The sequence below is a fragment of the Saimiri boliviensis genome, chromosome 6, assembly GCF_048565385.1.
Source record: "Saimiri boliviensis isolate mSaiBol1 chromosome 6, mSaiBol1.pri, whole genome shotgun sequence".
Lineage (NCBI taxonomy): Eukaryota > Metazoa > Chordata > Mammalia > Primates > Cebidae > Saimiri > Saimiri boliviensis.
Genome location: NC_133454.1, coordinates 69,218,992 through 69,235,191, shown reverse-complemented (window position 1 = coordinate 69,235,191; position 16,200 = coordinate 69,218,992). Strand labels below are relative to the sequence as shown.

The 16,200-nt window shown below is 36.1% G+C and overlaps 1 protein-coding gene across 9 annotated transcripts in view; it reads left to right on the top strand.

Annotated features, from left to right (window-relative positions):
* Positions 1-16,200, top strand: part of EMSY (EMSY transcriptional repressor, BRCA2 interacting) — a 109,232-nt gene that overhangs the window by 67,420 nt on the left and 25,612 nt on the right. For all 9 annotated transcript variants that reach the window (XM_074400897.1, XM_010334337.3, XM_074400900.1 and 6 more), the window contains 3 exons: positions 1,784-1,933; positions 2,807-2,977; positions 13,078-13,214. In XM_074400897.1, the coding sequence (XP_074256998.1) occupies positions 1,784-1,933; positions 2,807-2,977; positions 13,078-13,214 (458 nt within the window). The remainder of the gene's footprint in view (positions 1-1,783; positions 1,934-2,806; positions 2,978-13,077; positions 13,215-16,200) is intronic.

Sequence of the window (16,200 nt, the reverse complement as noted above, 5' to 3'; positions counted from 1 at the left end):
CTTAATGATAGCCCTATGAGGTATATACTATTTAGAATCAATATTTTATAGATAAGGTGACAGAGTCACAGAGATTATATAACCTGTCTAATCAACAACTTTATTGGCTACAGAAATTTACAATTATATAAGGCTATTAAATAAATAGATTTGTTTGCTTCCTAATGTCTTAACCTAAATCACCATCTCTAAAATTAAAATAATTCTTAGTTGCCTATAACAACATGTTTTGTCTCATGAATCATTTCAGAGAAGATAGCAGCGGGGAAAGAGTGTTACCAAAAATTTCCTTCTTTAGCTACCAATTTAAATTTATAGTTGGCATAGGAAATTTTCTTTTAACCCTTTTCTCACTTGCCAGTGCTGCTTGCAGCTGCAGTGTTTACCCCAAAATAACTTTCCTGCTTTTATTATTATTTTCGCCCCAAAATATCTTGCTTTTATTATTATTTTCACATTGCTCTAGTATATTGACTTTGGAAACAAAAGACATTATTCTATTTATAGCATTCTGTTTTTAGTGGTGGTATTTCCATTTGCAAAGTATAGTTATTCTTATTTGCTGAAAATCTCAAATCCTAGAAACTGTAGTATTCCTATGTGTGTTGTTAACGTAGTTCTCAAAAACAATGTTTATATTTTGTTTTCATATTGAAAATCACTCAGATTTGTTTCAGCCTCAAAGCATGTTTATATAAAATTAAAGGAACGCTGGAAGCAAACTACACTTTTTTTTTCTGAATGGGAAAAGGGTTAAAGGAATGTTTATGTTTAGAAAGTCAATGTAACAATTATGACAAAGAAAAATTTAGAAGATTTAAAAATAAAAACCATAATATCACCACCTTAGCACTTTTATTTTTGCCTATCACCTTCAAGTTCTTGTCCACACACATTTTTTTGTGTAAGTGTAATAATAATGTATCTTTTTTTATATCCTGTATTTGACAAAGTGAGCTATTAAAAATTATTATTACTACTTTTTGAGATGGAGTTTCACTCTTGTTGCCCAGGCCAGAGTGCAATGGTGTGATCTTGGCTCACCGCAATTTCTACCTCCTGGGTTCAAGCAATTCTCCTGCCTCAGCCTCCCAAGTAGCTAGGATTATAGGAATGCGCCACCATGCCCAGCTAATTTTGTAATTTTACTAGAAACGGGGTTTTACCATGTTGGCCAGGCTGGTCTAAAACTCCCAACCTCAGGTGAACCGCCCACCTCAGCCTTCCAGAATGCTGAGATTACAGGTATGAGCCACCGTGGCCAGCCTAAAAATTCTTTTAAAAGAAGGCAATTTAAAAATTCAAACAAAAAATAATCTTCGTCTTTATATTTTTCAACAACTTTTATGTAAGTTTAAGGAGTTGTGAAAATTTTTTGGTGAAGTTGGGGATACATAAAAGTACATTACCTTTTGTTTCTGACATCTTATGTTAGTCCTTTCACCATAAGTATTTGTATGGAATGGATTATTTGCCTGTAAAGTTCAAGTACAATGGACAGTCTGGTTTGAAAGCTCTTACGTAACACAATCATAGACAAAAGATTTGTTTTTCTTTATGAACTTTTTAATGTAAAGTTTTAGTTGCATTTCTGAAATGAGAAACTAAGAGGAATTTGAGGAATAAAAGTTTAGATTTTCATCAGTATTAAAAAAAAGGTTATCTTTAGGCAAGACTGAGTAAATGTTTGTGACTACTGCCCTCTTGAGTTGGCATAAGGGACATGTATTTAAAAATAATTTGTCCTTAAAATTAAAAATAATTTATTTTTCTTCTTTCAAAGGTGTTAAGATCATCACACAGCAGGTTCAACCAAGTAAAATCTTACCCAAACCAGTGACAGCAACTCTACCCACCAGTAGCAATTCCCCTATTATGGTGGTTAGCAGTAATGGTGCAATTATGACGACTAAACTGGTAACCACTCCTACTGGTAAGTTCTCTTGACCGACCATCAATTCATTTATTCATCATACATTCATCAAACAATTTCTCTATACCAGCTTAATTTAGGAATAGCTTTTCTAACTTACTGGATTTGTAAGAAACTACAACACACTTATATAGTTAGCTTTTAATTCCTGTTTGGAAAAAAGAAAAGAAAAGTATTAGAAATAGTGGGAAAGGGTGTAAAATCCTTTGAGACACATGAAGAAAGTAATCTAACAGGTCTAAAGTTGAGGAAATACGTAAATAAAGAAAATTTTAGGCTAAAGAGAAATATTCCCGGCAACTCTAGGCAGCCTTAACTTTAATCTCTACTAAAATGATAGAATAATCCACTCTTTAAAAGATGGAAGTATATTTAGAGGGTAGCACAGTACAAAGCAGTGAAAGTTTGTAAAATTTTAGACAAACAATACTGCTGTACTTGCTGCATGCCCACATTGGGTTTGGCACTAAGAAAGCATAAAACAGATGCAGAGACCTTAAAATCTATAATAGAAATATCTTAAATACTCTGGTAGGAAAGATGATTAAATTTGTTTCTTTTGGCATAAAACTAGTAGAAGAGGGGTAGTGGAAGAAGTGTACAGAGTTAGCTCTACTTTTTCTTGGGTTAGTAATTTGATGCAACACATCACAAAATTTTATGTGTAGAATTAATTTAAATTGACTTGGCTGAAGTACTTGCTGTATGTGTTGAAAACTGGCTGTAAAATTATAAATTAATGTCTTGACACCTTGAAATTCCATTTTCAAGTTATAGCAATGTAGATGATATTGAATTACAGTTAAACAGTATTAATTATCATTCTTCTATAAGTAATGACAAATTTTTCTTTTGGCTTTTCCCTTTTTATAGGCACACAAGCAACCTATACCCGGCCAACAGTGAGCCCATCCATTGGTCGGATGGCTGCAACCCCTGGAGCTGCAACCTATGTGAAAACTACCAGTGGCAGCATCATTACAGTAGTACCCAAATCATTAGCTACCTTGGGGGGCAAGATAATTAGCAGTAATATAGTTTCTGGTAGGTATATCTGAAATATGTTAAAGGTATAGGTGGCCTTCATGAGAGAAAAAAAAAACTTATTGAAGGATTCTATTTTATCTCAATTTTTTGCTTAAAAATCTAAAGCTTTGTTTATAGTCCTTATGTTTCATGATTAAATATAGTTTTTAGTTTTAATATTCAATATTCACATATAAAGCTTTTGATAATTTTAAAATGGAAAGAACCTTTAGTTGCTTTTAGTCAGAGTGGAAAGATTATGGTTTAAATTTGCATAGAGATTTTTTATTTGCAAAGTATTCTCTTATTTGTCAACTCATTCAGACCCCATAACAACTCTGAGGTAGTTGCTGTTGTGCTGAATTTACAAATGAAGACAGATTTGGGTTTAGAGAGATCAGATTGATCTGTCCAAGACCTATTAGAGTTAGAAAGGGGAAGAACTATTACTTGTTCTAAATATGTTTGAGGAAACATATCTTATAATTTAAATTATTTATATCTCTTTATTAAAAATAAAAATATTTGAGGCCGGGCGCGGTGGCTCAAGCCTGTAATCCCAGCACTTTGGGAGGCCGAGGCGGGTGGATCACGAGGTCGAGAGATCGAGACCATCCTGGTCATCATGGTGAAACCCCGTCTCTACTAAAAATACAAAAGCTGAGGCAGGAGAATTGCTTGAACCCAGGAGGCAGAGGTTGCGGTGAGCCGAGATCGTGCCATTGCACTCCAGCCTGGGTAACAAGAGTGAAACTCTGTCTCAAAAAAAAAAAAAAAAAAAAAAAAATTTGAATACTTTATTTGCTTTTTACCATTTATAGTAACAGTTTGTTTTTCAGAAATATCTTACTTTAATAGTGAAAGCTAACCATCTGCCTATTTATTGGTATATTGAAACCACACCTGATTTTTATTGACTCATTAATCTCTGCAGTATTTGGGTTTGTGGACCCTAATGTGGAATGTTAACTTGGCATCTGTTTTCATCGATTATTATTTTTTAATTAAAATGATGTAAATAATCTCTGGTTAAGCAAGACTGTAGACTTTAATTGTCTACCTTTTTTGTAGACAAGTCATATTTTATATGCCCCAGGTGAGTTGTTCTAACACTTTAAAGTCAAGGGATTGAAGTTCCTGGCAGTAATTTGATGTTGCTGATAACTCAGAGAGTTAAAAAAAAAAAAAAAAAAAGCAAAATAGAGCATGGTATTGGCATAACGTGCTATATTTAAAGCTGTTAATTTTGGCTCTACTTTTAAGAGTAAGTGAGAAAATCCAGTATTTGCCAGACTGAGGAGGGTGAAACCAGTAGGGAAAGAATCATTGTACTCTGGCTTTTAAGAGGACATTTTAAATAACACAGTTAAAACTTAAAGTATAATTTATTACTTGACAATATCTTTAAATAGTGTAAAGCACTTATTCAATTAAACATTTGTCAAAAAGGGATCGTGTATTTCATTGGTAGGTAGCTTTTTATGACCTTAAGGATTTTTCTTTACTTATACATGACTTTATAGTTTCATATAGCTTGAAGGAATGTTTAGATGTCATGAGGCTTCTATTTTGAGACCTAATTCATAATGTAACTGCTTTGTACCTGGTTAGAGCAGTACAAGCAAGCACATTTTTCTTTTAAAAGCGGAGATGTTATTTGAAATCTATGTATCTTATTCATGTATGGCATATTATCCACCTTTGTATTGAATTATAAAACCGTTCATGGTTAGCTGCTACTTCAGGTGCATGGGTATACATGAGGATAGGCTTTTCCAGCACTATGGGATATACTTGGCATACAGTTTAAACAACTTTATTCATTGCATGGTGGCTCATTATGTCTACCTATGCTTCACTGACACTTTATTCCAAAGAACTTCTCTTCTTCATGGTTGCTCTAAACTGATCCTTAACGTTACATCTCACTTTTCTTTATAAAGACAATTTTCTTATTTTATAATATTCTTGTTGGTCCATGATACTGGGTCTATAGGTTTGTTTTAAAATCTTTCATTGTCTGTTTTTATAGTAAAGTGATAAGCGTGTTTGAATGAATTTAGACAGTTTTCTGCCTTCGTCCATGAGAAGATGCTTTTCCTTAGGGTCCCATCTCCCCCCAAAACAAAAAAGAAGTACTTTCCTTTTTTTTTTTTTTTTTTTTTTGGAGACAGTCTCACTTTGTTGCCCAGGCTAGAGTGCAGTGGCATGATTGGCTCATTACAGCATCAGCCTCCTGAGCTCAAGCAGTCCTGACATCCTAGCCTCCCAGATAGCTGGGACTACAGGCCCACACCACCATGCTTGGCTAATTTTTGTATTTTTTCTAGAGACGGGTTTTGCCATGTTACCCAGGCTTGTCTCAGACTCCTGAACTCAAGCCATCTGCTGACCATGTCCTCCCAATGTTCTGGGATTATGGGCGTGAGCTACCGTGCCTGGCTGTTTTCTTAAAATACACTCAAACACCTAGCTATAAGAACAGAAGTCTTAAAAAAGGTACTTTCCCTCTAATTGTGGGGGGATTTGGAAACTACAACAAGGTTCAAAGAAAATTAACCTATGATTTTTACTATCCATAGGACCGTGTTAAAATTTAGGTATATTTCTTTTCATTCCTTTTTCTATTCATTTGTTTGTTTAAATGTGTTTACGTGTGTATATATATGTATTTTTCATTACATTGGGATCCAGTATAGTCAGATTTTTTCCATGATTCATGTAATAATGTTGATTGTTTTCCCATGCTATTAATTGTATTTTGACACCCCCTCATTATTTAATCATTTGCTTATTGTAGAAAGTTTTAGGTTGCTTACAGGTTGTCTTTTGTGTGTGGGTGTGTGTCGTGATAAATAATCCTATGATGAACATTATTATAGATAAATTATTTTGTGGAATTCTTACTTCCTCTTATTAAATACCCTAGAGTGCAAGTTAATGCTTCCAAAGTACTTTCTATAAAGGTCAGTTTGTTCTTTTCATTAGAATAAACCATTAAATGGAAGCCATGACTATCTTTATAGATGATTCGTGTGTGTGTGTGTGTGTGTGTGTGTGTGTGTGTATATATATATATATATATTTTTTTTTTTTTTTTTGAGACAGAGTCATGCTCAGCCGCCCAAGCTGGAATGTAGTGGTGTGATTTCTGCTCACTGCAATGCCCGCCTCCCGGGTTCAAGCAATTCTGCCTCAGCCTCCTGAGTAGCTGGGTTACAGGCACCTGCCACCATGCTTGGCTAATTTTTGTATTATTTGTAGAGACAGGGTTTCACCATGCTGGCCAGGATGGTCTCAAACTCCTGACCTCGGTCTCTCAAAGTGCTAGTTTTGTAGGCGTGAATCACCACGCCCCACCAATTTATATTTTATAGTCAGATATTTATTTACATGTATATATATGAGATTATCAGATTTGTAAGTTTTTTTGTGAGCTTTGCTGAGGGTTAGTTGATTAATTATATTGGATTCTTCAGAGATGAACTCACTACCTTGGTTTTGAGGACATTATGACAACCTGTGACAGTAGCAAAACTTTATTTTAATTCTCTTAATCTTTTTCATTCGTTTATTCTTTGAGCAAAGCAACATAAAACATTACTTAAGAGACCAAGATTGTCAGGTGATTTTATAATCTGTAAATAGAATAGTAAAATCTGAGCCAGTAAATTTGTGTTCTTCTTTAAGCCTACCTATTATAATGCCCAAACTTTAAGCATCTTTTTAAAAAATAAGAATGCCTGGGATGCATCAATGTCATAGCCCATTATGATCCAAATGAGATTAATAATTATTTGCACCTATTATATCTTGATTGTTTTATAAGTGAAGACTATATAAGTGGGTCCTCTGATATGCTGTGAGCCAGATACTGTGCTGTGTGTTGTGATACAGATATATATGAGTTTTTTTTCTCTGCCCTAAAGAATGCTAAACAAGTGAACTTCTATAATTCTATTTTAACCATGAGAACTACAGACTACTGTGAAAGCATAGAAGGTGACTTTTTTTTAATGAGCAATACTTCTTCAACGTAATGTGGGTATTCCCTGACACAGAAACATGTTCATTGGAATTTCAGACATTTATAATTGATCATTCTGTCAATTATAAATTGTTTTCTATTTTAATATAATGTTAGAGTTGCTTTTTCTTATGCTATTCTTTTTTCTTCTATTTTCTAACATTTGCCACCCCCAGCACATTTTGTTAAACTTGTGGACTTGGTCTGCAACTATCTTGTAAATTGAAAAACCTCTGTAATGGAAAGGATTAGACATTTTAGTAGGTACAAATATAATTCATTTGTTAAGCCGGTTTTGTCAAAAAGTGGTCCTTGTACTCTGGTACAAAGTCAAAACCATGGTAAATCATGTCAAAAGAGGTCGTACAAAACCATGTCAAAAGAGGTCCATAGAGTTAATCATATGTGAGGGATTAGAGTTAGAACTAAGAGTAAAAGTTAGTATAAGTGAATCATAGGTAGCTTGCTTTTTGAAGTTCTTAACAGCTCACTACTCAGAGACTACAAATAAATGGAAAAACAGTTGCAAAGCCAGTTCATAGATAAAAAGGCTCTTTTATGTAACCTCAGAGTATGTTACCTCGGACTAATGAGACATTATATAATGGCAAGCATATTATAAAGATATTTTTTGTAGCAGTATTGCCAAAATTAACATATAACTAGAATATTCTTATTCTTAGTGTAACTTTGTTTATAAAACTTTAGTAAGGAATGTTAAGGTTTTCCAGTGGAAAATAACAAAATTTTGTTTAATTATTTTTTGCTGATATATTAGTCATGTTTTTACCGAGTAATTACTCTGTGACTAGTCATTTGATAAATGATATACAGGCCAATAGAAGAAGAACATGACATACCTGTTTTCATAGGCAGAGAAAACTATAGAAGCAAAAGTAACATTGGGATGTGTATGCTCAAAGACCAATGTGGAAACCAGCACTTAAAGGAGAGGCAAATGTTAGTTAATTCTAAAAATTAAGGTCTAACAAAGCCTGGAAAGCTAAGCCTCAGAGTTTGGGTTTTGTGTAGTAGGTCATGGGAAGCCATAAGGAAGAAGTTACTTGTTAGATTAAAGTTTATGGTGTGTACTCTGGAGTATACACTAATTAGATCAAAGTAGTAGATTAAGGGACAGATTATGTATTTTTTTTTCTTTTTTTTAAAATTGTACTTTAGGTTCTGGGGTACATGTGCAGATCATTCAGGATTGTTACATAGGTACATACATAGCAAGGTGGTTTGCTGCCTTCCTGCCCCCTAGCGCCTATATCTGGTATTTCTCCCCAGGTTATCCCTCCCCACCTTCCCCACCCCCACCATCCCTCCCCTAGTCCCCCCCAACTGACCGCAGTGTGTGTGATCCTCCCCTCCCTGTGTCCTCGTGTTCTAATCGTTCAACACCCGCCTATGAGTGATACCATGCGGTGATTGATTTTCTGTTCTTGTGTCAGTTTGCTGAGAATGATGGTTTCCAGATTCATCCATGTCCCTATGAAGGACATGAACTCATTGTTTTTTATGGTTGCGTAGCATTCCATGGTGTATATGTGCCACATTTTCTTTATCCAGTCTATTTTTGATGGACATTTGGGTTGGTTCGAGGTCTTTGCTATTGTAACCAGGGCTGCAATGAACATACATGTGCATGTGTCTTTATAATAGAACGATTTATAATTCTTTGGGTAAATACCCAGTAATGGGATTGCTGGGTCAAATGATACTTCTATTTCTAGGTCCTTGAGGAATTTCCACACTGTCTTCCACAATGGTTGCCTAATTTGCATTCCCACCAATAGTGTAAAAGTGTTTCTATTTTCTCCACATCCTCTCCAGCATCTGTTGTCTCCAGATTTTTTAATGATTGCCATGCTAACTGGTGTGAGATGGTATCTCAGTGTGGGTTTTGATTTGCATTTCTCTGATTACCAGTGATGATGAACATTTTTTCATGTTTGTTGGCCTCATATATGTCTTCTTTTGTAAAGTGTCTGTTTATGTCCTTCACTCACTTTTGAATGGGATTGTTTTTTTCTTGTAAATCTGTTTTAGTTCTTTGTAGATTCTGGATATTAGGCCTTTGTCACATGGGTAGATTGCAAAAATTTTTTCCCATTTTGTTGGTTGTTGGTTCACTCTAATGATTGTTTCCTTTGCTATACAGATGCTCTGGAGTTTAATTAGATCCCATTTATCTATTTTGGCTTTTGTTGCCATTGCTTTTGGTGTTTTAGCCATGAAGTCCTTGCCCATGCCTATGTCTTGAATGGTTTTGCCTAGATTTTCTTCTAGGGTTTTTATGGTGTTAGGTCTTATGTTTAGATCTTTAATCCATCTGGAGTTAATTGTAGTGTAAGGTGTCAGGAAGGGGTCCAGTTTCTGTTTTCTGCACATGGCTAGCCAGTTTTCCCAAAACCATTTATTAAACAGGGAATCCTTTCCCCATTGCTTGTTTTTCTCAGGTCTGTCAACGATTGGATGATTGTAGATATGTGGTGTTGCTTCTGAGGCCTCTGTTCTGTTCCATTGGTCTATATCTCTGTTTTGGTACCAGTACCATGCTGTTTTGATTACTGTAGCCTTGTAGTATAGTTTGAAGTTAGGCAGCATGATGCCTCCAGCTTTGCTTTTTGCTTAGGATTGTTTTGGTTATGTGGGCTCTCTTTTGGTTCCATATGAAGTTTGAAGTGGTTTTTTCCAGTTCTGTGAAGAAGGTCATTGGTAGCTTGATGGGGATAGCGTTGAATCTATAAATTACTTTGGGCAGTATGGCCATTTTCACAATATTGATTCTTCCTAACCATGAGCACTGAATGTTTCTCCATCTTTTTGTGTCCTCTCTTATTTCCTTGAGTACTGGTTTGTAGTTCTCCTTGAAGAGGTCCTTTACATACTTTGATAGTTGTATTCCTGGGTATTTTATTCTCTTTGTAGCTATTGTGAATGGGAGTTCACTTTTGATTTGGCTCTCTGTTTGTCTGTTATTGGTATATAGGAATGCTTGTGATTTCTGCACATTGATTTTGTATTCTGAGACTTTGCTGAAGTTTCTTATCAGTTTCAGGAGATTTTGGGCTGAGACAATGGGGTCTTCTAAATATACAATCATGTTGTCTGCAAATAGAGACAATTTGGCTTCCTCTTTTCCTAACTGAATACATTTATTTCTTTTTCTTGCTTGATTGCTCTGGCTAGAACTTCCAATACTACATTGAATAGGAGTGGTGAGAGAGGGCATCCTTGTCTAGTGCCAGATTTCAAAAGGAATGCTTCTGGTTTTTGCCCGTTCAGTATGATACTGGCTGGTGTCATAAATAGCTTGTATTATTTTGTGATATGTTCCATTGATACCTAGTTTATTGAGTTTTTAGCATAAAGGGCTGTTGAATTTTGTTGAAGGCTTTCTCTGCATGTATTGAGATAATCATGTGGTTTTTGTCTTTGGTTCTGTTTATGTGGTGGATTATGTTTATAGACTTGCATATGTTGAACCAGCCTTGCATCCCTGGGACGAAGCCTACTTGATCGTGATGGAAAGCTTTTTGATTTGCTGTTGCATTCTGTTTGCCAGTATTTTATTGAAGATTTTTGCGTCAATGTTCATCATGGATATTGGCCTGAGGTTTTCTTTTTTAGTTGTGTCTCTGCCAGGTTTTGTTATCAGGATGATGTTGGTCTCATAAAATGAGTTGGGGAGGATTCCCTCTTTTTTGTATTGTTTGGAATGGTTTCAGAAGGAATGGTACCAGCTCCTCTTTTTATATCTGGTAGAATTCAGCTGTAAACCCATCTGGACCTGGGCTCTTTTAGTTGGTAGGCTATTAATTCTGGCCTCAACTTCAGACCTTGTGATTGGTCTATTCAGGGTTTCAACTTCTTCCTGGTTTAGTCTTGGGAGAGTGCAAGTGTCCAGGAATTTATCCATTTCTTCCAGATTTACTAGTTTGTAGGATTTTGAAACTTGAGGGAAAGTTAGAATTGGGGATGTAGTGGGAAATTGGGGAGGTTTTTAACCAGTTAATATGTTCCAGGTTCTTGGCATGATAAAGTTAGTTTTTTAAGGATATTTGATATGATAGGAAGCACCAGAGCTGTTTGCATGTTAGAGAAACTTGAAACAGGGAGAAAGTTTGGGAAAGGAGTTGAAGCTCTTGAGCTGGCTTTGATAACAGTTTGAAAGAAGACACATGTTGGTGACAAATTGAGTTCATTCACATACTCTTTGGACAACGATTGCCAAGTAATAGTCATCCACTGTGCTAAGCACTGAGAAATTATAAAAAGGTACAGTGTGGAGATTAAGGGGCTTTCATCTTGTTGAGAGGTATCGAGAGTTAAGACAAGGAAACAGGCCAAGACTGGTGGCTCATGCCTGTAATTCTAACAATTTCGGAGCCTGAAGCAGGAGGATCACTTGAAGCCAGGAGTTTAAGATCAGCCTGGGCAATGTAGTAAGACCCCAGTCTCTACCAAAAAATACAGAAATTAGTCAGGCATGGTGGCACATACCTGTAGTCCTAGGTACTTAGGAGGCTGAGGTGGGAGGATTGGGTGAGCCCAGGAGTTGAAGCCTGCAGTTGATATGATCACACCACTTCACTCCAGCCTGGATAGCAGACTGAGATCCTGACTCTCTTAAATAAAAAGAAAGAAAAGAAGGAAGTCCAGGCACAGTGGCTCATGCCTATAGTCCCAGCAATTTGTGAAGACGAGGTAGGAGGATCACGTGAGCGTAGGAGTTTGAGACCAGTCAGGGCCACATAGTGAGACCTCGTCTATATAAATAAATAAATAAATAAATATCCAGTGCCACATAGTGAGACCTCGTTTCAATAAATAAATCAATATATACATACATAAAATGGGAGGACCACTTGAGCTCAGGAGGTCAAGGCTTTAGTGAGCTGTGGTTGCTCCACTGCACTCCCGCCTGGGTGACAGAGCAAGACCTTGCCTTAAAAATAAATAAATAAAAATGTTTTTTTTTAAAAAAAGAGAAAAAGACAAGGAATGAATCAAAAATTTACACCAGCATTTACATCTGAAGATTGGAAGGTAAATTTGGTAGGTAGAAGAGAAGTTCATTACGGAAGGATGTGTGGGAGAAGGCAAAGTAATACTGGGTTTGGATCAGTTGGTATAGACCTATTAGATAGATCTTAATAGTTGACAATATAAGTTTATATATGTAAATTAGAGTTTTATTTTCTCAGTCTTCAGATTGCTGCAGATTACAAAAGCATACATTGAATCTGTGACTTGTTTTGCATATCCTTTACTTTTTTTTTTTTTTTTTTGAGAGAATTCTTGCTCTGTAGCCCAGGCTGGAGTGCAATGGCGCGATCTCAGCTCACTGCAACCTCTGCTTCCCGAGTTCAAATGATTCTTCTGCTTCAACCTCCCAAGTAGCTGGGATTACATGTACCCGTCACCACACCCTGCTAAATTTTGTGTATTTTTAGTAGAGACAGAGTTTCACCATGTTGGTCAGGCTGGTCTTGAACTCCTGACCTCTGGCAATCTGCCCATCTTGACCTCTCAAAGTGCTTGGATTATGGGTGTGAGCCACCATGCCTGGCCTACTTTGTTGTTGTTGTTGTTTTTTTAATCACAGAAAAATATATGGCTTGTTTCTTTTCATAAATTTTTTTCTGGAGTCTAGTGTTATATAAATTTATGTATTTACCTCATATTCTTATTTGAAGGGTTTTCCCATCACTTCAGTCACAGATATAATAGTGGATTTTGGGGAAATACATGTCATGGAATAGAGATTCTGATTCGTTTTATTTTAACTAGTCAGACAAAGAATATTGAAGGTGAAACTGATGTTTTTAGATTCTGAGTTTGGTGTATAGGTTCTCAGATTCTAAAAAGATGACTGCTTTAAGGGTAAATTCTTAATATTCTCTCATTCTGGTATGACTTATAACTTACTATTTTAAGCCTTCATTTTCATCGTCATGACAGCTTTCGTGTCATCTAGGGATAACATTTACTGTATATGTATTAAATATGTATAATATAAATAGAAATAACCAAGTATCTCTAGTCCTTAACTCAGGCCTCCTTTTCTTCCCCCTTCTCTAAGGAACGACTACCAAAATCACTACAATCCCAATGACTTCCAAGCCCAATGTGATTGTTGTACAAAAGACTACAGGAAAAGGAACGACCATTCAAGGCCTCCCAGGCAAAAATGTTGTCACAACATTGCTAAATGCTGGAGTAAGTAAGAGCTTCAACTGCAGACTTAGCAATTCACAGAGGATTTAAAGACCAGCTATACAAATAGTTGTAAAAGGACTTGAGAACCCTACAATGGCCAGAATGGCTTGATTTACCACTGCTGTGATATAATAACTGTTAAAGTGCCACCAACTAATGCCATTTTTCACAGTAATTTCTAAAGCATGTTGCTCATACTTGCTCAAAGCTAGGTTGCTTGTGACCATGATTTAGATGCTCAGCTTTGTCCAGATAGAGAATTCCATTGGCTTAACTGTAGGGGAACTTCTGTTGGAACACTGTTTTATTCCTGCTTGTGGTCAATAGATACTGACCTAGTATTTGGCTTAGGCTGGGCAAAGAGAAATATTTGGGATTAAGACTAAATTAATTGATGGAGATTTGTTACTTTCATTTTTTTTTTTTTTTTTATTTTTATTTTTACCTCTTTGTGCTACTAGAAAATAAAGTCAGGCTGCGTATGGTAGCACATACTTGTAATCCTAGCTATTTGGGAGGCTGAGGTGGGAGAATTGCTTTAGCTCAGGAGTTCAAGACCATCCTTGACACAAAGCAAGATCCCACCTCTACAAAAATTTATTTTAAAAATTAGCCAGGTGTGGTAGCATGTACCTATAGTCCCAGCTACTTGGGAGGCTAAGGTGGGAGGATTGCTTGAGCCCAGGAGTTTGAGGCTGCTTTGGGCCATGATCATGCCACTGCACTCCAGACTAGGCCACAGAGTGAGACCTTGCCTCAAAAGAAAAAAAATCAAATAAGTAAGGGCTTCATTTATAGTTCTGATGGCAGTTGGTAGAATGTTTGGAATTAGACAAACTGGGACTTCGTTTCTCTATATTGTAGTTCAGTTGTTTGACGTTGGGTGACATATCCAACCTCAGTCATTCTTAATTTCCTCATTTGTACATTGGGGTTGATGATCTTTACCAGTGAGGTTGTTCAGTAACTGATAGCAATTTTGAAAGTGCTTAGAATATTGCCTGGCACATAGGAAGTCCTCAGTCATTGGTTTTCTTCTTGTTATTCTTTGTTCTTAACTGTTTAGGCTTGTTAGTGTCCCTACCTTGCCTGACTTCACTAGCAAATGAAATGCTATACTTCACTTAGGTAGATCTCATAAAAGCTTCTTAGGCATCACAGTCCTTACAGTGTTGGTAGGAGTCCAGCATTAGATTTTTTCAATGTGTGAGAAAACAGATTGTTCCTAGCCAGAATTTACATGGTAAGCCAAAAGTAAAGCCAGGATTAGAGTTTGGATTTTCAAAACCCTTTGTAATGTGGTTTACAATTTCAAAGAACTTGATATATAAGAGGGGATGCTTTGTATTCTAGCCCTGTGTTCACAGATATGTCAGAGTAATGTGTGACTCATAGCTGTGAGATATCGCTGACAACAACTGCTTGACAAAGGCAATGCTAGTATAACAAGCAAATCAGTGTATAAGACCATCTTCTGGGCTGGGTGTGGAGGCTCATGCCTGTAATACCACACTTTGGGAGGCCAAGGCAGGTGGATCACTTGAGCCCAGGAGTTTGAGACCAGCCTGAGCAACATGGTGAAACCCCGTCTCTACAAAATACACAAAAATTAGTGTAGAGGTATGCACCTGTAGTCCCAGTTACTTGGGAGGCTGAGGTGGAGGATCTCTTGAGCCTGGGAGGCAGAGGTTGCAGTGAGCCAAGATCTTGGCCCTGTACTCCTGCCTGGGTGACAGAGTGAGACTCTGCCCCTGCTACCACTGCCAAAGACCACATAGGCACAATCACCTCTGCTCACCACTTGCTCACCTGTGCGTGTCCACAACATACATCAGAAGAGCTTTTTTGAAAAAACAGCCTGCTAGTTGGTTTTGTCTGGCTTAAATGGGTCATCATACTTGGACAGATTCCATTGAGCTATTTAGTAGATAGGCATGCGCATTTGCAAACTAGTGGCTCTTGGCAAATGAACTAGAACTCTTTCCAGAGATAGTGCTGTGAAGAGTATGCTTGTGTTGGAATAAGTAATAGCACCACTGGCAGATGCTATATGTTTCCTGTAGATAATTACAGCAGATAAACTTGTGATTTTTGTAATTATATTTAGTTCTGACTTCACAGAGTGATTGCTCTTTAACCAGCTCACCTGGATGCTTTGTTTTTACTGGCTGCTGAGTTTAGATAGCCACACATTTAGATGATGCTGGCTAAAAATTAAGGAAAACTGATGAGGTGAAAATTCTCAGGTCTTTTCCATTTTAAGTTTATGCATTTTAATTTTTAAAATCTTAATAATTTAGTAAAATCACTGTATTTGAACTTAAGTTAGTTAAGTTTATGTAAACAGATGTTGATTTCATGAGTGACCAGAAAATGATACTTAAGAATAAAACAGGTGGAAGTATACAAAATGGTGTAAAGTTAATGGATATAAGCTATTTAGTTAATAGACTAAAATGATATTAGTTATATATGAATAGTAAAATATATGCAGCACCTTGAATTTTCCCTTCCTTTGTTCTATGTATAATCTTATGTATTATTAATAATATATAACATTCTTTTCTCATGGCATATGTTCATCATATTTTTCCTAGATATAACCTTAGAAAGAATGTTCATACCTCTGCTGATTTTGTGTGCCCGTACTTTTTCATGTAGACATTCTACGATATATCCTTGTAATTTCATACATGTAGAACTTAGGGGATTTATTTTATGTATATACATTTAGCTACTAGTATATTGCACAGCAATTTTCTAACTACACAAATATTCATTTCAGATAAATTAGAAAATAAATATGAATGTGAGGGATGAGACTTATAATCCCAGTTCTTAGAGACAAGCATTGACAGTTTACTATACATGCTTGCAGAATTTTCTGATTCTATTATAATTGTAATATATGTATTCCATGAATGGGACCATGCAATAAATATTTTTACATGAGGTAATTTTTAAAAATTCACTTATCAGAGAATAA